Raw genomic sequence first — 25,916 nt, 5'->3', positions numbered from 1 at the left:
TCTTAAAGTATGCCATTGGTTTTATGAAAAGGTTTTGATCTACACTTCTAGTGTAAGTTCAAAAGAAAACCTACATTTTAAAGTGTATTCCTTTTCTGGGTATATTTACTTTGAACTATAGCATATAGTTTTCCTCATAAATCTAACCTGCCACTATCTGTTTTTAAGACTCTGTAAACTTCAAGTGGTTATGATGTGTGAAGTTTGGATTAAACTAAAATTTTTAGAAAACACATGTTATATATTTTGATTGTTTTGATTTTAACATGAGCCAGTCAAAAACTTGAGTGTCTAGCAGAGTAATATACTTTACTCTTACTGTAAGAAATCACAGAAAATTGCCCTTTCTCATCATGTTAACAATAGACAAATGAAGCAGCTGTTCTTATTCTTAATGTAGTTGTTTGAAAAACTAGCACAATTTAATGAAAATGTCTCTACTCATAAAACTTAAAATGCTCACACATGGAAAAAGTCATAATGTTTTGGCAAATATTGCTTTGTTAGGAATGTGAATGAGGTATACCTGCTTCGTAACTAGAATTCTGTATAAATGGCATAAAACTGTGAGAGAAAGCCAACTGAAAGAGGACAAAGGATGAATTAATGCTCTAAAAACTACAAATTCTTGCCCAAACTTACTTTTTTATTAGGAAAAATTATTTCTCATATTCCTCTCCACTTCTTTGTATTTTTCAGGTGTAATTCTTGGGTCATCATTTCTACTCAGCGTAAATGATTTTCTCCTTAAAACAAGTCTCAGAGAAAAAAGCCGGATTCTGATAGGACCATGTTGTGCTGCTGCCGATGTGGAAGCTAGGTGGTGTAAACACAGTGGCAACCCAGGCCCAGAACAGTCTATACCCAAAATATCCATAGATTTGAGTGGGGGTCTTCTACAGGTATGTGGGCATTTTCTATATTTTCCCCATAAGTTTTTAGCGAGCCTTTATTCATTTTTTGAACTCTCACTACATTTTAAAACTTGCCTCAGCCGATGTGGCTCATTGGTTGAGCATCAACCTATGAACCAGGAAGTCACGGTTAGATTCCCAGGCTGGGCACATGCCTGGATTGTGGGCTCAATCCCCAGTGGGGGCATGCAGGAGACAGCCTATCAATGATTCTCTCTCATCATTGATGTTTCTATCTCTCTCCCTCTCCCTTCCTCAAATCAATATAATTTTTTTAAATTTTAAATGTTGATGTGGTGAGAAAGATATTATCAATTCATATGCCATACAATTTACCTAATTAAAGTGCATAATTCACTGATTTTTTAGTATATTCACAAAGTTTTGTGATTATCACTACAATCCATTTTTTTTATTTTTTTAAAAATATATTTTATTGATTTTTTACAGAGAGGAAGGGAGAGGGATAGAGAGTTAGAAACATCGATGAGAGAGAAACATCGATCAGCTGCCTCCTGCACACTCCCTACTGGGGATGTGCCTGCAACCAAGGTACATGCCCTTGACCGGAATCGAACCTGGGACCCTTGAGTCTGCAGGCCGACGCTCTATCCACTGAGCCAAATGGGCTAGGGCTACAATCCATTTTAGAACATTTTCATACACACACTCCAACACCCTGTGCTCATTAGCTTTTGCTCCCCATTATTCTTTAATCCCCTCTCTAGGTTTATACAACCACTAACCAATTTTTTTTCTGTTTGATTTGACTCTTCTGGACATTTCATGTAAATATATGGTACTTTGTGAGTGGCTTATTTCACTTAGCATTTTCTTTCATTTAGTGTTTTCAAGATTCATCCGTTTTTTAGTAGGTGCCAGTATTTTATTCTTTTTTTATGGCTAAATTAGTCCACTGTGTGTATGTGTCATATTTTATTTAGTTAGTTATCAATTTACTGACATTTGTGTACAAGTTTTTGTGTAGACATGTTTTCATTTCTCTTGGATACATGACTAGGAGCAGAATTGCTAGGTCATGAATAACTTTTTCCTAATGTGTACACTTTTCTAATTACAAAGTAGTCGACATATCTCAAGCACAGTTTCATCAACAATATATGAGAACCATTTTCTAATAGCAGATTCCTTAGAGAAAATTATGATCACTAACACTTGACATATAAGTCACATTGCAACCTTTAACCAAAGAACTTACATGCATAAATGCATAACCCATGGACACAGACAATAGTGCAGTGAAGGCTTAGGAAGGGGTTGGGAGTGGGGATGAGAAGGTTAATGGGGTTTGAGGGGAAGGGAACATCTGTAATACTTTCAACAATAAAGAAAATTTTCGGGAAATAAGTTGGAAACCCTCACACATTTTATACTTGGCTCTAAACAAAGAATTAATCGCTTCCTGCACCACCCCCTTCCCTCTGAGATTCATCAGTCTGTAGCATGCTTCCATGTCTCTAGATCTATTTTGTTTGTCAATTTATTTTGTTCATTAGATTCCATATATAAGTGAGATCATGTGGTATTTGTCTTTCTCTAACTGGCTTATTTCACTTAGCATAATAACCTCCAGGTCCCTCCATGCTGTCTCAAAGGTTAAGAGCTCCTTCTTTTTTATAGCTGCATAGTATTCCATTGTATAAATATATCACAGCTTTTTTATCCACTCATCTGCTGATGGGCACTTGGGATGTTTTCCAGATCTTAGCTATTGTAAATAATGCTGCTATGAACATTGGGGTACATATGTTCTTTCTGATTGGTGTTTCAGACTTTTTAGGATCTGTTCCTAGAAATGGGATCACTGGGTCAAATGGCAGTTCCATATTTAATTTTTTGAGGAAACGTCACACTGTTTTTTATTGTGGTTGTACCAGTTTGCTTCTCACCAGCAGTATACGAGGGTTCCTTTTTTCTGCACCTCCTCACCAGCACTTGTTGTTTGTTGATTTGTTGATGGTAGCCATTCTGGCAGGGGTGAGTTGGTACCTACCTCATTATCATTTTAACTTGCATCTTTCTGATGATTAGTGACTTTGGGCATTTTTTTCATATGTCTCTTGGCCACTTGTATGTCCTCTTTGGAGAAGTATTTATTTAGGTCCTTGGCCCATTTTTTAATTGGATTGTTTGTCTTCCTTTTATTGAGTTGTATATATTTTTAGATTAGCCCCCTTATCAGATGTATCATTGGCAAACATGTTCCTCCCGTACAATGGGTTCACTTTCCATTTTGATCCTGGTGTTTTTTTTTTGCTGTGCACAAGTTTTTTATTTTGATGTAGTTTAATTTGTTTATTTTTTCCTTTGTTTCTCTTGCCCAGATGACATATCTGTGAAAATTCTGTTATGTGAAATGTCTGATATTTTATCTATTTTGAGTTTATTTTTGAGTATGCTGTAAGTTGTGGTCTAGTTTCACTTTTTTGCATGTACCTGTCCAATTTTTTCCAACACCATATTGAAGACTGTCTTTTTTTTTTTTAATATATTTTATTGATTTTTTACAGAGAGGAAGGGAGAGAGATAGTTAGAAACATCGATGAGAGAGAAACATCGATCAGCTGCCTCCTGCACATCTCCCACTGGGGATGTGCCCGCAACCCAGGTACATGGCCTTGACCGGAATCGAACCTGGGACCTTTCAGGCCACAGGCTGACGCTCTATCCACTGAGCCAAACCAGTTTCGGCTGAAGAAACTGTCTTTACTTCATTGTATACTCTTGCCTCCTTTGTCAAATATTAATTGAGCATAATGGCTTGGGTTGATTTCTGGAGTCTCTGTTCTGTTCCATTGATCTATATGCCAGTTCTTATGCCAGGACCAGGCTGTTTTGATTGCAGTGGCTTTGTAGTATAGCTTGATATCTGGTATTGTGATCCCTCCAACTTTGTCCTTCTTTCTCAAGATTGCTGCAGAGCTATTCAGGGTCTCTTTGGGTTCCATATAAATTTTTGGAGTATTTGTTCTAGATCTGTGAAATATACCACTGGTATTTTAATAGGGATTGCATTGAATTTGTAGATTGCTTTGGGTAGTATGGACATTTTAATGATGTTAATTCTACAAATCCATGAACACAGTATATTCTTCCACTTGTTTATATCTTCTTCTGTCTCTTTCAATTTTCTGTAGTTTTCTGAGTACAGATCTTTTACCACCTTGGTTAAGTTTATTCTTAAGTAGTTGATTTTTTGTTAATGGTAATCCCATTTGTTAATGGTAAATGGGATTGTTGGTGTGTGTTTTTGTTTCTCTTTCTAAAAGTTCATTACATAAAAATGCCATCAATTTCTGGGTGTTACTTTTGTATCCTGCTACATTGCTGAATTCATTTATTAAATTTAGTAGTTTTTTGGTGGTCTTTAGTGTTTTCTATGTACAATATCCTGTCATCTGTGGATAATGACAGTTTTGCTTTCTCCTTTCCAATTTGGATGTCTTTTATTTTTTCTGCTTGTCTGATTGCTATGGCCAGTACTTCCAGTACTATGTTGAATAAGAGTGATGAAAATAGACATCCCTGACTTGTTTCTGTTCTTAGGGGAAAAGGTTTTATTTTTTGTCCATCCAGTATGATGTTGGCTGTAGGTTTGTCATGGCCTTTATTGTGTTGAAGTATGGTCCCTCTATTCCCACTTTGCTCAGAGTTTTTATGAAAAGTTGATCTTGGATTTTGTGTAATGCTTTTTCTTTTTTAAAAAATATATTTTATTGATTTTTTACAGAGAGGAAGAGAGAGGGATAGAGAGCTAGAAATATTGATGAGAGAGAAGCATCAATCAGCTGCCTCCTGCACACCCCCTATTGGGGATGTGCCTGCAACCAAGGTATATGCCCTTGACCAGAATCGAACCTGGGACCCTTCAGTCCCCAGGCCGACGCTCTATTCACTCAGCCAAACGGGCTAGGACTGTGTAATGCTTTTTCTGTGGCTATCAATATGATTGTGTTATTTTTATCTTTAAATTTGTTTATGTGATGAATCACATTTATTGATTTGTGAATATTGTACAAGCCTTGCATCTTTTGGAATAAGTCCCACTTGGTCATAGTGTATGATCTTTTTAATATATTGCTGGATCCAGTTTGCTATTTTGTTGAGGATTTTAGCTTCTATGTCCATCAGGGATGGTGGCCTGTAATTCTCTTTCTTTGTAGTGTCTCTATCTAGTTTTGGAATTAGGATAATGCTGGCCTCATAAAAAGAACTTGGAAGGGTCTTTCCTCTTGGATTTTTTGGAATAATTTGAGGAGGGCAGATGTTAGTTCTTCTTTAAATGTTTGGTAAAACTCCCCTGTGAAGCTCCCTGGACTAGGGCTTTCGTTTGCTGGAAGTTTTTTCATTACTGCTTCAATTTCATCAGTTGTTATTGACCTATTCTGGTTTTCTTATTTTTCCTGTTAATGTGTTCTTTATATGAGTTGATACCTCCCAAATTTGATATAAATTAAAAAATTGAAGAAATCCACAATTATAGAAAATGGAAATGACTAATGTGTGAATAATGGAGGCATATTATATATTAATTTCTTATTCTCTTAAAATTGAGTTGCTCCAACTTTTTCATCAGCGTTCTTACTGACACAGATCTAGATGTGGGGGGGATCCTAATAACCTTTTGCTTTGTACTGCTTTGGAAATTTTCCACATCTATTAGAAATCTTCACATATTTAACAATAAACATGTGGTATTGTGTTGTGTTATCAAGAACATTAATTGTATTACCATTTTTTTCAAGGCAGCAAAGTAACTCCACATTAAAAAAAAAAAGAGCAAGGGCCAAATTTATGGTGATGGAAGATGATTTGACTTTGGGTGATGGGCACATAATGCAATATACAGATCATGTCTCATAGAAATGTTCACTTTAAACATAGATGATCTTATTAACCAATGTCACCCAATAATTTCAATAAAAAAACAATGAGCAAAACCAAGGTAGATCATCTCTATATTACAAAGATGACTGTCTCTTCACAATTTAAAGGCTGGAGCAGTGTTCGATTTGACTTTTCACTTATCTCTATCTTTTCAGATCCAAAAATAATATTGATGAGAACCTAGATCAGCGGTTCTCAACCTGTGGGTCGCGACTCTCTTGGGGGTCGAACGACCCTTTCACAGGGGTCGCCTAAGACCATCGGAAAACACATATATAATTACATATTGTTTTTGTGATTAATCACTATGCTTTCATTATGTTCAATGTGTAACAATGAAATTGGGGGTCACCACAACATGCGGAACTCTATTAAAGGGTCACGGCATTAGGAAGGTTGAGAACCACTGACCTAGATAGATTTAGTATCAATAGACTTAGTATCATATCTCTTACCTTCATTTCTAAGATACCTTAATTCCAGAGAGCAGAACCCAAACCCAGGATTTAAACTTAGCTACAAGGTACAGGGTTAATTTTTTCTACCTCTGTGTGTGTGTGTGTGTGTGTGTGTGTGTGTTACGGTTTTCTTAGAATTAATAGTTGTGCTGCCTTTATCCAATATATTCATAGACATATAATATTATTGACATTTTGAATCCACAATTATTATTACCCACTAGTCAGACTTCTGTTATAGATTAATATTCTTCACATGTAGAAAAAGGGACCTTGATCGTCTCTCTCATAAGAAACACTAATATCTTTGTTCTGAAACTCTACTATAGCTCCTGACCAGTTGGTTTGTGCTGTGGAATACTGTGTATGGGCACATTCTCACTAAACACAGAAGTTGGGAGGCTTTTGAGTAGTTCAGGTTCATTTAGCATCTTCCATCTCTCTTTCTCTTAAAAATAAAAATGCAAGGAAAAGAACCCTATAATCAATATGTGTTTTTTAATCTCATGACAAAATTTAGGAAGCTATTCTACAAGATTATTATTTTTATTTTAACATTTTGGCTTAGAAGATCTTCATTGCCTTTTCTTAGATTACAATAGGTGTTCTTTTCCCTCTTAGCTAAGTTAATAAACATTACCTCACATTAACATAATTTCATCATTAATTTAGCATTTAAAATTGATTGTTATTCACATAATATATGATGTAATTGATTTTGTTGTTTTTATATATTTACTCAAGCAATAGAATTACATCCTATAGGTCCAATTACTTAGAAATTATAGTTTACTTATTGTCAGTAATTACATTAAATGTAATTGCAGTCTTGCATTAATTCAGATATGATTGTGCCTAATTATTTTCATGAAATGTTTATATTTTAAAGCCACTAAAATTTTTCATCTGGTTTTAAAGGTTTTCTGGGGTCAAGAACATTTGAATTGTTTAGTTCTTCTACATGAGTTACTCAATGGATACCTTAATGAGGAGAGAAATGTTGAAGTTTCTGAAGCAGTGCCACATGTGCCACCTCCTGTGGAAAAGAACCAGACATTTAAAAGTGAACAAAGTTCCGATGACCTGCGGACGGGTCTTTTTCAGTATATAAGAGATGCCGGTAAGTAATAACAGCTTCAGGGTGTGTGTGTGTGTGTGTGTATGCGCATGTGTGTGTATGCACATGTGTGTGCAGGTTTAGCTGCACATTTACTAAGAGGTAACAGAATAAGATCACTTGAAAAAGTACATTAATACCTGAAGTACAAAAAATAGTAAGTTACCATTTGATATATTTTAAGGGTAAATTCTTGATTTGTTCCCATCTCAAACCCATAAAATTGACTACTCAGCTTCTTTATAATTTTACTTTTATCCTCATAATTTTTTCTTGCTGTCATACACCAAAATGTTTCCCTTCAGAAATATACAGTTAATTATACTTCCATTTAACAGAACCTTTGAAAATGCCTGGTGTCTATGAAGTCTTGTTTTACAACGAAACCGAAGATAGCCCGGGAATGATGCTATGGAGGTATCCAGAACCCAGGGTGCTCACCCTCGTGCGGATAACTCCTGTGCCCTTCAACACCACAGAGGATCCGGATATTAGCACAGCAGACCTTGGTGATATGCTGCAGGTAAGTAATGACTATCCATTTTAAAATAAAACTCTGTGGGAAAGTGCTAATTCAATACTAAGACAAATGTTTGGAGCATACCTATTTTTTCTAACAATAGTATATGAGAGAAATGCACACATATGTACACACAAAGAATATTTTAAAATAAGGGACTGATGTAATTCAGATTCATAGTACATGGCAATTTTGAGAGTTCTCAATTCTACTCTTAGTCCTATTGTAGGTAGATTACATAGTCTCTAAAACAAATAGGTGTCATTCAGTTCACCACATGTTTTTTTGAGTACCTATCATGTGCTCGCAACTCCTCAGCATTTCTAGAACTGCTCTCTAAAATAAAGTATGCCCACATAAAGCCAGAATGGATGACTAAGTTTTCATTTCATTTCCAGAACTGAAGATGGTCTTGGGGCTTGAATAGGCTAACAGGAAATCTAACCAGTGATCATAAGCCATATGATTTTTATGAGAGTTTGTTACTTACCACTTCCCTGAGTTTAATGTAAATGTCATTGTGGATATCACTCTATTATCATTCTGCTTACTAATATCCTATGAATCTTAATTTCTCCTAAAATTTTTTTCTCTTAGTCTTCTACCTATTACTAGATCACACACCATCCACTCAAAGCCCAGGAATCATTCCCGATTACCCTCCCTAACCCCCTGCCTCTAATTCATCAACCAGTCCTATTACTCTACCTCCAAAATACGTCCCCGTTCCATCTATTTCTCTACTGAAACACCTTACGTCCAAGCGACCGTCTTCTGTTCCCTACTACAGTAGCTTTCCCTGCTGCAGGGGCTTCCTGTGGGTCTCTCTGATTCCATGCTTGACTTCCTAGGATGCATTTTCCAAATGGCAGCTAATATGATCTTTCAAAATGTACATCAGGTCACACCACTTTCCTAACTTGTAGCATTATGCTGACTTCCTCTGACACTTAGAATAAAATTCCCCTCTGCCATGGCTACAAGGACCGATGATCTGTGCCCTTCCCACCTCTCTGGCTGCAGGCCTGCCTGTCTCCCATTGTTCCTGTGCTCCTGGCGCAGGGAGCATGCCAATACAGTGTCCTTTCTCTTGTTCTGCTCCCTTCTTTGTCACTCAGGTACCAGCTCAAAGGTCATATCCCGACGAGTTGACTTTATTCTGGATTATATAACCTTGTTTTACTTTCTTCTAACTCTTTTTTTTAATATATTTTATTGATTTTTTACAGAGAGGAAGGGAGAGAGATAGAGAGTTAGAAACATCGATGAGAGAGAAACATCTATCAGCTGCCTCCTGCACATCTCCTACTGGGGATGTGCCCACAACCCTGGTACATGCCCCCGACCGGAATCGAACCTGGGACCTTTCAGTCCACAGGCCAACGCTCTATCCACTGAGCCAAACCAGTTTCGGCTCTTCTAACTCTTTTTGCTATACAGAATTATCCTGTGCATTTACTTATTGACTTGCTTATGGTCTTTCCATCTCTTGTGTTAGAAAACAAGCTTCTTTTATGCCTTGATCACCTATCTCCATCCTCTGGCACATAGGGATATTCACCAGTTTTATAATGATTGCTCTATATTTAATAAATAAAGATAATATAAATCAGAGCAGTTCAAAATTCATATTAGCATAGGTATTATTATATTATTTAATTCCTTTTAAAATTCCTGATTATAATACATGTGGTCAGACGTTCACTTCTGAATTGATAACCATGATGTGTTATCATTTTGTCAAGTGAACTAGAGAGTACAGAACTATCCAGTTTGCCAGATGTCGACAGTCTGTACTTTGATTCTTTTTTTCATTATGCTGAGACCTTTTAAGTAACTCTCCTTTGATTTTTAAACCTTCATATTTGTTTTCCCTCCCATCAATGTCATATTCATGATTGTCTTCTGTGCCAGTATTCTTGGATAATTTTTGCTATTAAAATAGCAATATCTTTGAACCCTACTATCTTATTAGACATCCCTAAATGCAGAACATCTGTGGTATTTTCAATCAAAATGAAAATACTCATGTATCAAAGTTTAAGCATCATGTAAGGTCTTTCTAACTGATTTTGGGGATCAGATTTATAGCTAAATGTTAATATATTTATGAACATAAATGTGATAACTGTTAGTGATAGTATTATTCCAGGTGTAGAAAATGGGGCAGCTAAGATGGTAAATACATTCACTAATGATATGTACTTCACCTTCTCACTGTCATTGGAGAGGGAGGGAGGAGCACATAGGGGTTAAGAGAATGAACTATAGCCAGAATGCTGGATTCGTATTATTGACTCTGCCTCTAGCAAACCATGTCACCTTAGACAAGTAACTTAAACTCTCAGCCTCAGGTTCTTTGTTTTGCCTTTTTTTTATCAATAAAATGAGGCTGTTAATACTGTGATGATTATAGGCATTAATATTTGTAAAATACCTGGAACAATGCCTGGCACAGAGCAAGTACTATGTAAGTATGAAGATTATCTCCACGCTACGATGACTGTTCTCAGAACTCTTCTCATGAAGCAGAAGCACAGGCTAGACCCGAAAGAGCAGGGGGCTGATGACTCTGCAGGCCCTCTGGGGTAGGCCAGGAGATGGGGACAGTTCCAGAAGCCTAGACAGTGGACCTGGCCGGTTTCCACAAGCAAAGCAAAGCGTTGGTATTAGAGAGGTCATGCCACATTCCATATCTTGTTAGGGAGACAGGAACTGAGATGTGAGCAGAGTTCAAAGACAGGGGTGCTAGCCTAAGAACAAGACACGGTTGCACCGACTGTAAATAGGTGCAACCACTCTCAGGGTTGCTATCTTAGAACCATACAAACTATTTCGTGTCCTTGGAATGTCTGTTCAGAATAGAAAATATATTGCATGAATCACAAGTTTGATTCATGATGACAGTTTCTCCTTGAGTACTTCCCTGGGCTCCTGGGGACTCCAAGGCAGGTAAGGCAGCATCCACTCAGAAAGGGAGAGCTTGATCCAGTGGTGGGAAGGAGCACCTGGAATTGACAGCTAGGCTGGCGGAGCAGCGCAGGTCAGGCAGCAGTTGCCATGCTGCTCAGGTCCTGGTCCAACCCTTGAATAACAGGTCCTCGAATAACCTTGTTTTGTTATAACATTGATGTGATGCTGTGGGACCTTACCTCTTGTTCATGTCAACTAGCCTGTGGGGAAAATTGGTTTCATTATACATTGTTTTGGTGCAGCTCTAAGAACCCACCGATGATTTTAAGTGAGAACTTACTATATATCCCAGACCTGGAGCAGAATATGTGGAAATAACTCTCAGGGTTGCTATCTTAGAACCATACAAACTATTTCGTGTCCTTGGAATGTCTGTTCAGAATAGAAAATATATTGCATGAATCACAAGTTTGATTCATGATGACAGTTTCTCCTTGAGTACTTCCCTGGGCTCCTGGGGACTCCAAGGCAGGTAAGGCAGCATCCACTCATAAGAAGCTCTCAGTGTAGCAGGGAAGTTTCCCTGGTCACTTGGGGCAGAGGAATCTCCCTGATTGCAACTTCCAAGGAGAAACTCTCTGTCATCAGAGTCATTCTCGTGCGACATGTGATTCTCTCTAGGTCTGTACCAGAGGCACACCTACAATATTGAGCTGCCGAGCCTGCACTGAGGGAGCTTATAAAAAGGCCCTTTATCATAGTGGTATCATGCAGATGATGTGGACATTAAAGTCCCACTGCCGAGTCCTGCTCCCTCCCCTTTTTATTTCATTAACTCAGTGACCTTAGTAATCTCTTGGAGCCTTAATTTCCTCATCTGAACCCCCGGAGTTAATGTTATTTATTTTTCAGAGTTGTCATGAGAATTAAGTGAAATATTATAGTTAAAACACACGCATGCGTTACTCATAGTGAGTTCCCTAGACTCCCCCTTCACAAGCGAATGCCTGGAGCACCAAAAGAGCCCCGTAATGGAATTCCAGCCTTCAATCTCTTTCCCTTCCAAACGTCCTACATGTTCTCAGAGTGCAGGGGGAATGTATCCCTTCCCTGAGAATAGCCTTCAGGCATTCTTTCACGCTACAAGACTGACCTTGATACCCGTCTGCAGTCCCCCACCTCCCACCCAGCATGCCTTTCACTCCCTTACACACCATCTATGCTGTAGTCCAGCTGGCCTGTCAGCACCCCCAAACCAGCCTGTGACACTCCACTTCCCTCTCTTCATTCGAATCTCCCCTTTTCTGCTGAAATCCTAGCCCCACCTCCAAACAGGCCACGTGCCATCTGTTTCATGAAGCCTTTCCTGGGCACCATCTGCAAAAATCTGCCCCCTTCCTCTAAAGTCCAAAACCCTTCATGGCACCTGTTACGCTGTTGCTCGCCCTGTTCCTCACATTTTAACTACGTGTCCTTATCATGTCTCCCTCCTAGGCTGTAGGTTTCCACAGGAAATGATCTGATCTCATTTGTCATTGTGTCCTTTAGAGTATCCACTGCTGTGGAGATGCTCAGTAAATACATTGAATGAATGAATGTCGTGTTCCTGTTTTATATTATTCAAAAGTATTACATTGTTTGTCATTGTCTTATGGGGGATATTGAGTGAGTTCTGGTTTTACAAACGGAATTATGTCAGGATGCATCGTGTTATGCTTCAGTGGTATTATCTACCATAAACACACAGTCTCTTGTTATTACATTACACAGGCTCTTGGTGAGATCATTGAATGTTCTGCCAAGCCCACTGCCCCCTAGACAGAGGCTAGTTCTTAATTTCAAAGATAAGTTCATCTCCTTGTCTTTTAGTCCTAAAAACAATTGAATTTGGATAACTTTTTCCTGCAGGACCATTTAGTTCATGGAAAACTAGCCTTATAGAGTTCACTTTTACAGAACGCTTCTACTTGCCTGTTTACACATCTTTCTGTGATTGATAACGGGATGCATAGATAGGCTAACATATGACTTTATGGAAATTATTTTGCAATTGTAGTGAAAAATATGGAAAACATGTCTATAATGTTAAATCAAACTAATCACAGGTTCTGACTAAAGACCCTGAAATTATTAAAGTTCACAGAAAACAACAGGATCTTATTTTGTGATCAGTTTGTAATTTTGTCATGTTAAACTTTAAGTGTTAGTATATTTAGGATCTGCAAGGTAGAGTTATGCCGAATGTTTTGTGGTTTAGATGAGCTTAAGAATAAGGAATGTCTGGCACCGTATCTGGTGGGGACTAAGTTTTGCTCTCTTCTCATCCCATTGGGTACTCTGCCTACTGAGGATTCCATTCTGGAAGCACCCAGGTTCCCAGATTGTACAATTTCATCCAGCCTCTGTAGCAGAATTGGAAACGGATATTTCCTTCTCACCCAGCTCCATCATGGTGCTTGTTCTTATTCTCTGAATATTGTATTATTCTTGTTTTCTTATTTATTTGCATTTGTCTGTTGCACTAAATTTTTAGATATCTTCATTTGGTATGTGAAAATAGGCCAAACTAAATATCATCTTTCCCCCAAGGACCGTAGGAGTATAAAGCTGCAGCATTACAATTCAAGACAAACACTAAGTAGATGGGGTTCGCTGAAGCAATTTAAACAGATGGGGAACAAAATTAAAGAAGGAAAACGGAGGATGAGTTTGGCAGTGATAATATACTTTATGGATTAAAAAGAAAGCTATAAGAATTAATGTCAGGAATTTCTCTAGTAAACATTTCTACATTGATGTCCTATACCAGTGATGGTGAACCTTTAGAGCTCAGCGTGTCAGCATTTTGAAAAACCCTAACTTAACTCTGGTGCTGTGTCACATATAGAAATTTTTTGATCTTTGCAACCATAGTAAAAGATTTATATTTTTGATATTTATTTTATATATTTAAGTGCCATTTAACAAAGAAAAATCAACCGAAAAAATGAGTTCGTGTGTCACCTCTGACACGTGTGTCATAGGTTCGCCATCACTGGCATAGACCAGTACATTTATACAGGAAGAATCGTGTAATTCTGACATCTGAAGAGTACGTGGAATTAATGAGGGGCGGCGGGAGAGAATAAATTTGTTACTAGAGCTATATGATTTCATAGGACTTTCTCAGTTAAAAAGGCATTCTTGCCCTGGCTGGTATGTTCAATGGTTAGCGTTTCGGCCTGTGCTCAGAAGGGTCTCAGGTTTGATTCACAGTCAAGGGCCCATACCTGGGTTGAGGGTTCAATCCCTGGCCCTCGTCAGGGCACGTGTGGGAGGCAACCAATTAATGTGTCTCTCTCACATAGATGATTCTCTCTCTCTGTCTCCCCCGCCCCCCCATACACACACACACTCTCTCTCTCTCTCTCTCTCTCTCTCCCTCCCTCCCTCCCTCCCTCCCTTCCATTCTGTCTAAAAATCAATGGGAAAAATATCCTCAGATGAGATGAACAAACAAAATAAACGCACTCTTAAGCTTCAAAATTTGGTGCAGAATTCTTATATGAAAACATCATGACTAGAGTCCTTAAAGGATATTTTCACAAGGATAACAAGAAGGAAAAAAGACAAAGGCAAGCTGTATCATTTGTTTGTTTCTGGTGGAAGAGAACAGGAAGCCAAAGAAATCAAGGCACTTGTTCCCAATTCACTTTGGTTTATTTGGTTCATAAGTTAGGGAAATTAGTTTTTTATACTAATATGATTACAAAAATCATATTGGAAGAATAATGAACAAAAAATATTGTATACTTAGAAACCAAGGAGAATCTAAATGATTGAGAACTGTGTTATTTTTGCTCTGATGTGTTGTGGTCACCTTGGTGTATTATACCCAGTGCTGTGCTAGGTGTTCTGTATACATAACCTCATTAAATCTTATTTGATTCTGTGATGTGGGCATTATCTCCATTATAAAAGTGGGGAAACTGAGGCCAGGTGAAATTAACTGGTCTTTTACCATAAAATGTAAAGTGGGCGAGCCAGAATTTTATCCCAGGTCTTTCTGAGACTCCAGATCCCATGCTCTTCATCCTATGTGTACAACATTGGGATAATAGTATTGTAGATGACATGTTAGGTGATAATAAGCTACTTTGTTGAGAAATGTGAAAAGAAGGAAAATAAAATTATTCTTTTACTTCAAACTGTTAAATCATAAAACAACAAATCAGACCAAAGATATACAAAATAACCTTAAATAGAAGGACTCCCAGACACACAAGATGGGTTGGGGAGATCTCAAGAAAGAATATTTCCTTCAGAAAGGAGAGCTGGTCAGCTCTAGAAGCCTAGGAGGTTCAAGGAATTATTCATTGGCAAAAGCCCTCCTGGCAACATCCAAAGAATTGGTACCCAAGTGTCTGTGTGGTTTACCTGTCAGCTAAATCCCATTTATGGAGATGAATATAGCAGCTGTCCAATCTCCGTGTCTAATATTCAGATCATCCAACCACCCAAACAACCTTCTCATAGTTTGGCTCCCAACACAGTCTGTCTCTATAGGAAGAACCATACACTGCTCTGACCAGCATCCGTCTCCAGGCTCCTTGGCAGTTACACACCTCATGGTAAATTAATAACTTGGCATCTGGTTTATATATCAGTCTCCTGTGAACTTTGTTGCATGAGTCAGCATTCCTAAATCCAGTCAGTGCTAGGACACCATGAAAATTTTCTGAGACTGCAAGGTCAGTGGCCAGATCTTGAATTATGGTGAATCCATCATGCTAAGTACTCTCTTATGGTACCTGCCTTCCCTGCATGCTGGTCTTTCCCGGGTGACATCGTTATTATGTCTTGTGTCACAAGCCTTTCCAAGCAAACGTGTGCTCTCACTGCCTTCAAGAGTTGTGAGGGGCAGAGATAATGCAGGTAAAGCACCGAGCACAGTGCTTTCCACAGTTAAAGGCTCTATTATTATTATTATTATTATTATTATTACACTCGATAAATGGTAGCTGCTCTCATGACTATTGTCATCATCGTCATCCTAGCAATCGGTTAAAAAACCTGGGTCCTACTGTATGAGACCTGGGAAGCCCTGTTTCTGAAAAAGTTTTCTGATTCTAGGCTGTTAATGGCAATAACTGTCCGAATGCTGCCTCTGCAGTGACTGATGGCCTGCTCTCACCGACTGAGAACAGCTACTGTAAGACAGCACTTTCCCGTGGCTACAGGGTCAGGTGCTTCCCAGGTGGTACGTCAGCTACAGTCCTCTAGGTTGCAGGTAGCAGAAACCCAGAAACCCCACTGGCACTAAAGCTGGCTTAGCAAAACAGGGTCTCCCCACTGTATCTGAGGACACCAAGGGCAAAATGCTGCTGTGCCTCTGGAAAGATGGGGCCAGGACTGGAAGAGAGGAGCCCAGGGGAATATTTGCTCCCTTCACTTTCTCTGCTCTTTGCCCATATTTGCTTTTTTCTTCCTTTTTAACAGGCTAGCTGCCCCCGCCCAGCTTCTAGGCCACCTGGTAGTCTCCCCACAGCTCCCAGGGTCCAAGTTCAATCTCCAGTCCAGTTCCACTTCCCTGGTTGAACTGGTTTTGTCAGGAGCTTGGCCCATTCAACTACGGCCATGGGTGTGGAGTCACACTCACCAGCACGGCTGTGAATTCATTGTGACCTTACAGCTACCTCCAGGGATCCACTCTATATCATCTCTCTTTTACTGCACCTGTGGCCACACTCAGGGTCAGTACTGGCCTCACTCTGAGCGTTTCTCTCCAGCCTGACTGGCTCTGAGGCTGCACGGTGTGCTCAGCTCTATGGGAGTCTTTGTAGATGGGCTGTGGTTAGAGAATCGCCCCAGCACAGGGTCTCTAGAAAGACTGCCTCACTGAAAAGTTGACTCATTCTTGCTATGGTTTTCTCAGCCTTTCCCTTTGCAGATTCTGGCAAAGCTGTTTCTCTCTGCACATCAAAGGCCATCTGCATCTGGAGAAAAGCCTCACATCACTGTTTAAATCTTCTCATCGTCCTCCCCCGCAGCCTCCCAACATACAGATTAGGCAAGCTTCACGTGTGTTTTACTGACACACATGAGATATTTTCTTGTCCCCAAGATGCTTAAGCGATACCTTGTCTTGATCCGTGCTTCCTTCCTAACATAGGACGGTGTGGCTCACAGGCAGCTGCACAGGTTCTGGATCCTCCCCCAGCTCTAATGATGTGTGAGAACTTTACATAGAAAATACTTGCTATTTTTGAAATTGAGTTTACAATGTGTGATGCTTAATGTCTGTAGCTTAGTGGTGATTTAATTGTGTTTGGTATTCTAGTAACATTTTATCGTGCACACGTATCCACAGACTGAACTAAAGCTTCATTAAACCTTATGGTTGTATGGATTTGAATCTAGTTATTAATTACACGGAAAAATGTTCCAAGTCAGACAGTAATACTCGATATGACCCAATAAATTAAAAACTAGACTTTTGTGCTTTAAACCTGGCTTTACGAGCTTCCTGTGACGCTAGAGCACATGGGCCTGGTAGGCCAGGTTATGTTAGCTCTGGTGACGCTGCAGGAGAGAACCCAGAGATACTCGCAATCTAACGTGATCTGCCTCTTTTATGCAGCTTACAGAGAATAAAGGGACGCGTTCTTGGGTGTTTCTTTCCAGCTGTGATGGGCGGATCACTTATAGCTGCACATATGTTCACAGAATCCTGAACTTTGTTTTATAAGCACCTCCTTCCCATTGGCAGCTGTACTGACGTGTCCAGAAGGCTTAGCTCCCATCCATCATTTTAGGGGGGGACTCAAAGGCAGAGAGGAGATTCATTCTTGTTGAAATGCAGAAAAGACAAAGAAGTCTTGGGGGCTTTGGAGAAGTAAGAGGCAGAGCCAGACTCTTAGGAAATAAAGGGAAGTTGTGTGCACCCAGTGGACACAGTAATGAATGGTTTTGAATTATGGGTAACAGTACTGGGCCCACTACTAAGAGTTTTGCATCCAGAAGTCATTGCCTTCTCTTTTGACAGTGAGGGGGAACCTAAAATAGAGTGTTCCCTGAACCCACTTTCAATCATCCTGTCTTCACAATGTTGTGAAATATGACAGGGGGTCTGGGAAGATATTAAAAGTGCTCCACCTGAGATAACTCAGTAAATACAGATAAAAGGGCCTGGGCTAGGGCCATGAGAGACACGGAAGTGGATGGGGCTCTGGTTCTGATCTCAAGGCAAATGGTCTTTTGGAAGGGATAACAAGTACACAGATCAAGGCAATACAAACTATGAAGTTCATAGCAGACACACGAGAATGTGCCTCTTCAAACAAGGGTTTCATCGGACTGGAAATATCAGGAAGAGAGATCATGGAGGAGATGGTAATTCAGAGGGTCCTTGAAGGCTGAGTAGGATTCCATCAGATAAAATAGGGGCAGGGGGGAACAGTTGAAAAAATAATCAGTATGAGCAAATTTCAGAATTGAGTAGAAGACAGAATGTTCATCTGGGAAGTGGCAGATAATCTGGCTTGACTGGCACACATTGTCAAATAAGAGGTAAGTGGAGGAGTGATGGCTGCAGACATGCCTTTGTAGTGTATGTCCATTTCAAAGAGGGAAAGAAGCAAACACCAAATTTATTGAGCACCTACTATGTACCAGGCATTAAACTGGTTCTTTTATATGTCATGTTTTTTCTATCCTCACTATAAACCTGTGTAGTGGGTGCTATTGTCTCTATGTCATGCTAAGGTAACTTAGGTTCTAGAAGTTATAACATTTTCCCAAGATCACAGAGCAAGTAAGGATGTAAAACCAGTACTCAAGCCTAGGTTTGTATGAATCCATAAGGTTTCTTCTGTGTTGTGCTACCTTGACTACTAGAGCATTGAATTTGTAGTTTCAGTTGCTCTGTATTGGAGAACCATTGGCAGTCCAGGACTTTGTCTGGTAGAATGTGGAGTAGAGGAGGAATCCAAATGAGAAGGTCTGTTGGCCTGTTCGGGGCCTCAGAGAGGAGATGACAGAGGCTGTAAAGCTGAGGGTGGAGGGGCAGTTGGTACGGAAGAACAGAAGTGAGTGCAGTAGACATTGTAGAGAAAGAACCTGTGCTCTTGGCAATTAACATGGTAAGTTAATGAGAGAGAGTAGGAGAAGTCATAGATGCTGCTATATTGAAGCTCAATGAGAGGTATCAGACTGTATAAGATTTTGTAAATCAGAGGGACCCACTATGTTAGGCACTGTTCACTGCTGTGCAGTGCATACAAACTGCATGGACTCCTGACATCAACTCTGCCCAGGGGAATGTTGTGCTCCCTGTTACAGAAAGAAAGCTGAGCATCTAAGAAGTTAAATGAATGATCATGGCCATTTCTCCTTGAAAAGTACATGAGCACACACAAGATGTAACATACAATTTCCTGAAGTTATAGATTCCTGTAACTGATGTAAATCTTTTTTTTAATTTCTTTTTTTATTGATTAAAGTATTACATATTTCTCATTTTTTCCCCATCGACCCCTCCCTGGCCACTCCCACCCCCCAGGACAAGCCCCCACCACCCCAGTGTCCGTGTCCATTGGTTATGCTAATATATATGCATACAAGTCCTTTGGTTGATCTCTTACACACACACACCCCTCCCCTGCCTTCCCTCTGAGGTTTGACAGTCCATTCAGTGTTTCTCTGTTTCTGGATCTATTTTTGTTCATCAGTTTATGTTGTTCATTATATTCCACAAATGAGTGAGATCATGTGATATTCATCTTTCTCCAACTGGCTTATTTCGCTTAGCATAATGCTCTCTAGGTCCATCCATGCTATTGCAAAAGGTAAAAATTCCTTCTTTTTTATAGCAGGGTAGTATTCCATTGTGAAGATATACCACAGTTTTTTAATCCACTAATCTGCTGATGGGCACTTAGGCTGTTTCCAAATCTTAGCTATTATAAATTGTGCTGCTGTGAACATAGGGGTGTGTATGTCCTTTCTGATTGGTGTTTCTTGACGTGAATCTTTGATGAAGAATTGCAACACCAGCCCGGCCAGTGTGGCTCAGTGGTTGAGCATTGACCTATAAACCAGGAGGTCACAGCTTGATTCCTGGTCAGGGCACATGCCTGGGTTGCAGGCTCAATCCCCAGTAGAAGGCAAGCAGGAGGCAGCCGATCAGTGATTCTCTCCCATCATTGATGTTTCTATCTCTCTCTCCCTCTCCCTTCCTCTCTGAAATCAATAAAAATATATATTATTTTTAAAAAAGAATTGCAACACCAGAGGAAACACTGCCACAGCTCCTGAGCCCTGTGTCAATGAGGATCCGGTTCAGATATGAGGCAGAAAATACAAAGTAGCAGCAGCTGCACAACACGGACGTTTCTTTTCCTAGCACAGCTGAGCAGTCACAGGTAGGCAGTCTAGGACAGTGACAGTCTCTACCTGGTCATGAAGCCCAGGCCCCTGCTTCCTGCTGCTCCGCTGTCCCAGCACCTGCTCCTCCCTGGCTGCTCAGCTTCAATGTCTTGTCCTCATTCCAACCACAGAAAGAGGAAGGGGCCAAAAAGAGCATCCCTCCTTCCTTCAAGGATAGGTCTTGGAACCCCCACCCTGTACACATGCTGCCAACATCCCAGAATCCAGAATTGTGTCACATGGCTATTCCTACTTAAAGGGGACATTGGGACTTATTTGCTGAGGAGGAAGGGCAGGAGAGCTCCTGGGAGACCGGCCACTAGCAGTCCCTGCTGACGTCTCAATCTCCTAGGACCTAGGTGCTCGCCAGCCCTGGGACCTGTGTGCTTCTTGCCTACTTGTGAAACCCATCGTTTAGTCTGTGCTGCAGTGAGATATCCTTCCCCAGTGCATTGGTGAATGGTCTGCTGAAGCAGGACTCCCAGTGAAAACTTAAAAAGCAAATGAGACTTCTGATAAATAAATAAATAAATACATACATACATACATACATACATACATACATAAATAAATAAATAAATAAAATAATACTGTAGTTTAAAATGCTAGCATTCCCTGCACTTAAAAAAAATGAGAGGTGGGGAAGGAATCTGTCAATAAGACATGCTTTTAAAGTAAATGGAAAACATTTGCAAACTGGAAGAATACTGAAGTCATTTCTGTCCTGTCACTTTATTTGGTGATAGAAATTTTATTAGCCTATTTCTCTTTTCCAATTAAATACTCTTGCATTAAAAGGGGTGGGGGGCACTTCTCTCTGGAAACGAAGAACTATGCTTAGCCGTCAGTGTTTGATGTTTGCTGCTCTGCATTAAAAAGGTTTGGGGATAAAAGAAAGAAAGGACAGTAAATATGAATTGATGGTCTATAATAATCTGTTTATGAATTACTCTACCTCAAATAGCAAGGCTATTCCCCCCAGAAATAGAAATATTTCCCCCATTAGAGTCACAGTAAATGCCATTATTCATGAAGTATAAGTTAATTCTTAAAAGCTACATTGTTGAAGAAAGTAACAAGCAGGAGAAAAGGAAGACAGAGAGGCCATATAACCCAACTGTCAAGGGCATAGAATCTGGATCTCGTCACTTATAAATTAGGCCTAATAATAGTTCATACCTCTTTGAGTTGTTGGGTGAAATAACCGATTGCTATATGTGAGAAGAGGAACAATGTCCAGCGCATAGTTGGTGCTTTGTGTTAGCAGTTCTTACTTTCCTCGAAGGGCTTACCTTCCCCAGGTGCCAGTTTGCCTCTTGTTCTGCCCTAGATTCTGAATGTTGGAGAGAAACTGAGCTTTGATTACAAGCCACAAATTATTTACCCATCGTTTTCATAAAGGCGCATGGGTCTAAAAGTTCACTTATGTCCTATATTTTCAAGCATGCATGACTGCCAATTTTTAAATTCAACTCCTAGTTAGAAAAAAAGTCAAACTTGAGAACCTTACATGTTTTATAGCAACACCTTCATATGCTACATCAAAGTCAACGTTACAAATCTTGGTTCTATCATGCTATTAGCATTTTTTGCAGCTTTATTGAAATAAAATTCACATACCATAGGTTCACTCATTTAAAGGGTGCAATTAAATGGTTCTTTGCATATTCACATAGTTGCGCGGTCGTCACCACAGCCAATTTCAGAACATTTTTATCATCTCAGAAAGAAACCTACTGTGCTTTAGCTGTCACCCACCAGTCCCTCACTCCCCACCCCTACACAACCACTAATTTATTTCGTGTCTCTATACTTACCTATTCTGGACATTTCATACAAATGGAACCATATAATTTGTAGTCTTGTGACTGGCTTCTTTCATTAAGCATAATGTTTTCACAATTCACCCATGTTGTATCACGGATCGGTATTTTATTCCTTTTTGTTGCCAAATAATATTTCATTGCATAGATATACTATATTTCACTTACCAGTCATAGGTTATTGGACATTTGAGTGTTAGAGTTTTTTGAATTCTGATTGCTGTAGCTAGGACTTTTGGAACTATATTAAATAAGAATGGTGAAAACAGATATACTTGTCTTGTTCTCAAGCTTAAAGGAAATGCTTTTATTTTTTGCCCATTTAGTATAATGTTGGCTGTGGGGTTATATATGGCCTTTATTGTATTAAGATAAATTTCTTCTTTTCCCACCTTCTGAGAGTTTTTATCATCAGTAGGTGTTGGGTTTTTTAAAATGCTTTTTCTGCATCTATTGATTTGATCATGTGATTTTTATCCTTCATTTTGTCTATGTGGTGTGTCATGTTTATTGATTTGTGGATATTGTACCAACTTTGTATCCCTGCAATAAATCCCACTTGATCATGGTGTATGATTTTTTTAATGTATTGTTTAATCTGGTTTGCAAGTATTTTGTTGAGGATTTTAGCATCTATGTTCATCAGGGATAATTGGCCTGTAATTCTCTTTCTTTGTAGTGTCTTTATCTGGTTTTCAGAATTAGGATAATACTGGCCTCATAAAATGAACTTGGGAGTCTTCTCTTGATTTTTTTTTGGAATAGTTTGAGAAGGATATGTATTAGTTCTTTGAATGTTTGGTAAAATTCTCCTGTGAAGCTATCTGGTCCAGGACTTTTGTTTTGGGGTTTGTTTGTTTTTTATTACTGCTTCAGTTTCACTAGTTGCAATATGTCTATTCAGATTTCCTGTTCTTCCTGATTGCATTTTGGAAGATTGTATACTTTTAGGAAATTTACCCATTTCTTCCAGATTGTCCAATTTGTGGTCATATAGTTGTTCTTAATATTTTCTTAGAATCCTCTGTATTTCTTTATTTGGGTCCTCTTTTTTTCTCGATGAGTCTGGTTAAAGGTTTGTCAATCTTGTTTATCTTTTCAAAGAACCAGTTCCTGGTTTCATTGATCTGTTATATGGCATTTTTAGACTCTATTTCATTTATTTCTGCTCTGATCTTTATTATTTCCTTCCTTCTCACTTTGGGCTTCGTTTGTTCATTTTCAAGTTCCTTTAAGTGTAAAGTTTGTTTATTTGAGATTTTTCTTGCTTCTTGAGGTAGGCCTGTGATGCTATGAATTTCCCTCTGAGAATTGCTTTTGCTTTGTCCCATGAATTTTGGGTTGTTATGTTCTCATTTTCATTTGTTTGAAGGTATCTTTTGATTTTTTTTCTTGACCCATTCATTGTTTAGTGACCTAATTAGCTTTCAAATGTGTGTTTTTCAGGTTTTTTTTCTTGTAATTGATTTCTAATTTCATACCATTATGGTCAAAGGAGCCGCTTGATATGATTTCAGTCATAAATTTATTGAGATTTGTTTTGTGTCCTAATATGTGGTCTGTCCTAGAAAATGTTTCATGTGCACTTGAGAAGAATGTATATTCTGCTGCTTTGAGGTGAAATGCTCTGAAGATATCAATTAAACCCATTTGATTTAGTGTGTGATTTACAACCGCTGTTTCCTTGTTGATTTTATGTCTGGAAAATCTATCCATTAATGTCCATGGGGTGTTAAAATCCCCTACTATGACTGAATTACTGTCAGTTTCTCCCTTTATGTCCATGAAGATTTGCTTTACATATTTAGGTGCTCCTGTGTTGGGTGCATAAATGTTTACGAGGTTTATATTCTCTTATTTATTGTTCCCTTTGTTATTATGTAGTGTTCTTTGTCTCTTACTATAGCCTTTGTTTTAAAGTACATTTTGTCAGATGTTTTCTTTATATATTCATCTATCAGTAGACACTTAGGTTGTTTCCATATCTTGGCTATTGTAAATAATGCTGCAGTGAATATGGAGGTGCATATATCTTTTCAAGTTAGAGTTTTCATTTTCTTTGGATAAATGCCCAGAAGTAGAATTGCAGGATCATATGGTACTTCTATTTTTAATTTTTTTAGGAACTTCCATACTATTTGAATGAACTAATTTACATCCCCACCAACAGTACACAAGAGCCGTCATTTTTCCACGTTCTCGCCAACACTTGTCATTTCTTGTCTTTTTGATGCTAGCCATTCTAACAGATATGAGGTGATATATCCTTATGGTTTTGATTTGCATTTCCGTGATGATTAGTGAAGTTGAATATCTCATGTACCTGTTGGCCATCATGTCTTCTTTGGGAAAATTTCTATTCAGATATTCTGACCTTTTGTTTGTTTATATTAAGTTGTATGAGTTCTTTATATATTTTGGATATTGTCCCCTTATCAGATATGTGATTAGCCAATATTTTTTCCATGATGGCACCTTTTTTAGCTTTCTTTTTTCTTTTCTTTCTTTTTTTTTTATTGATGCAGTGTAAATTTGGCCTTTTCTAAGTTATGTGCATGACTTCATCAGTTATTTCTGTTATATGAGTTCTATCTCCTAAAATGATTTTTGAACTGATTTTGAAGGAAACTTCAAGCACAAATTTTAAATTTTCTTGATTGATATGCTTTTTACATTATTCCTCAGAACGACTTTTATCATTTTATGAATTTTAGTTTGAGGGGGAGGGGGAATTTGATGATTCTCCTTGGGGGAAAAAAATGTTTCTGTCATGAAAAATCTGAAATATACCAAAGTAGAGAGACCAATATAATAAACTCTACATGTCTCTTACACATCTTTAGTAATTATCAATAGCCTGTTGTCCTTGTTACATCTATTTTCCTGCTCACTTTTTGTTGGTGCTATTATTGTTTTTCTGGAATATTTTAAAAGAAATCCCAGGTATTATGTTGTTTCACCATAAATACTTCAGTAATCATTGCTAACAGGTAAATATCTTTAAACATAACTTCAGTATCTGTTATAGTCAATGAAATTAATAATAATTCCTTAATGTCATATAATAGTCTATATTTACTTCTCCCATATTGTCTCAGAAATGTTTTTTCCGAGTTGGTTTGTTTGAATCAGGGTCCCACTGAGATCCACACATTACATTTGACTGATATGGCTCTTATGTCTCTTTTAGTCTATAACAGTTCCATCTCTCTTTTTTTCTCCCCCGTCATTTATTTGTTGCAGAGAATTTCCTACCTTCTGTACTTTGACTCATTTGACCTTATAATATTACCTAACATTTTTCTCTATCCTCCCTATTTTCTGTAATAGTTATTATAGAAGCTTGATTAGATTTTAGTTGCTAGGAGGGGGCGGGAGGGGGAGGTTTGGGGGAAGAATACTTCCTAAGTGTCACAGTTATCTTCCTACTTTATCACAACACAGGGCACATGATGTCAGCTTATTTCACTTTTGGCAGTGTTAAAATTGATCAGGTGGTGTCAGTCTGATCCATCACTTTGTAGTCCCCATCAGTCTTTTACATGCTGGTTTTAACATCCATTGATGTTTATGATAGTTTGTTATCCATTTCCCCAACCCACAGAAATAAATTCAGTGACTCATTTTTCACTAAGAGAGAAGAGGCAGCTTACATTTATTGAGCAATTTCTATGTGCCAAAATTTTGTTTGGCAGTTTACCTCTAGTCTTTCATTTGCCCTTCCCAAATCTTGTGCATTCCATATCACCATTACAACTTAATAAACTGCGGATAGAATTTGCTAAAAATCATATAGCTAGTAAATGAACCCAGTTATGCTGGTATTAGGCATTTTTTATGAAAAATTAACTTAGAAAA

The 25,916-nt window shown here is 38.6% G+C and overlaps 1 protein-coding gene across 3 annotated transcripts in view; it reads left to right on the top strand.

The window, feature by feature from the left end:
- Positions 1–25,916, top strand: part of VPS13B (vacuolar protein sorting 13 homolog B) — a 607,742-nt gene that overhangs the window by 468,234 nt on the left and 113,592 nt on the right. For all 3 annotated transcript variants that reach the window (XM_070391987.1, XM_070391986.1, XM_070391988.1), the window contains exons 37-39: positions 700–902; positions 7,199–7,400; positions 7,736–7,920. In XM_070391987.1, coding sequence (XP_070248088.1) covers positions 700–902; positions 7,199–7,400; positions 7,736–7,920 — 590 coding nt within the window. The remainder of the gene's footprint in view (positions 1–699; positions 903–7,198; positions 7,401–7,735; positions 7,921–25,916) is intronic.

This window comes from Myotis yumanensis, unplaced genomic scaffold (genome assembly GCF_028538775.1).
Source record: "Myotis yumanensis isolate MYYU_CA2020_CCGP unplaced genomic scaffold, mMyoYum1.0.hap1 SCAF_15, whole genome shotgun sequence".
Taxonomy (NCBI): Eukaryota; Metazoa; Chordata; class Mammalia; order Chiroptera; family Vespertilionidae; genus Myotis; species Myotis yumanensis.
This window is presented reverse-complemented; position numbering and strand designations above follow the sequence as displayed.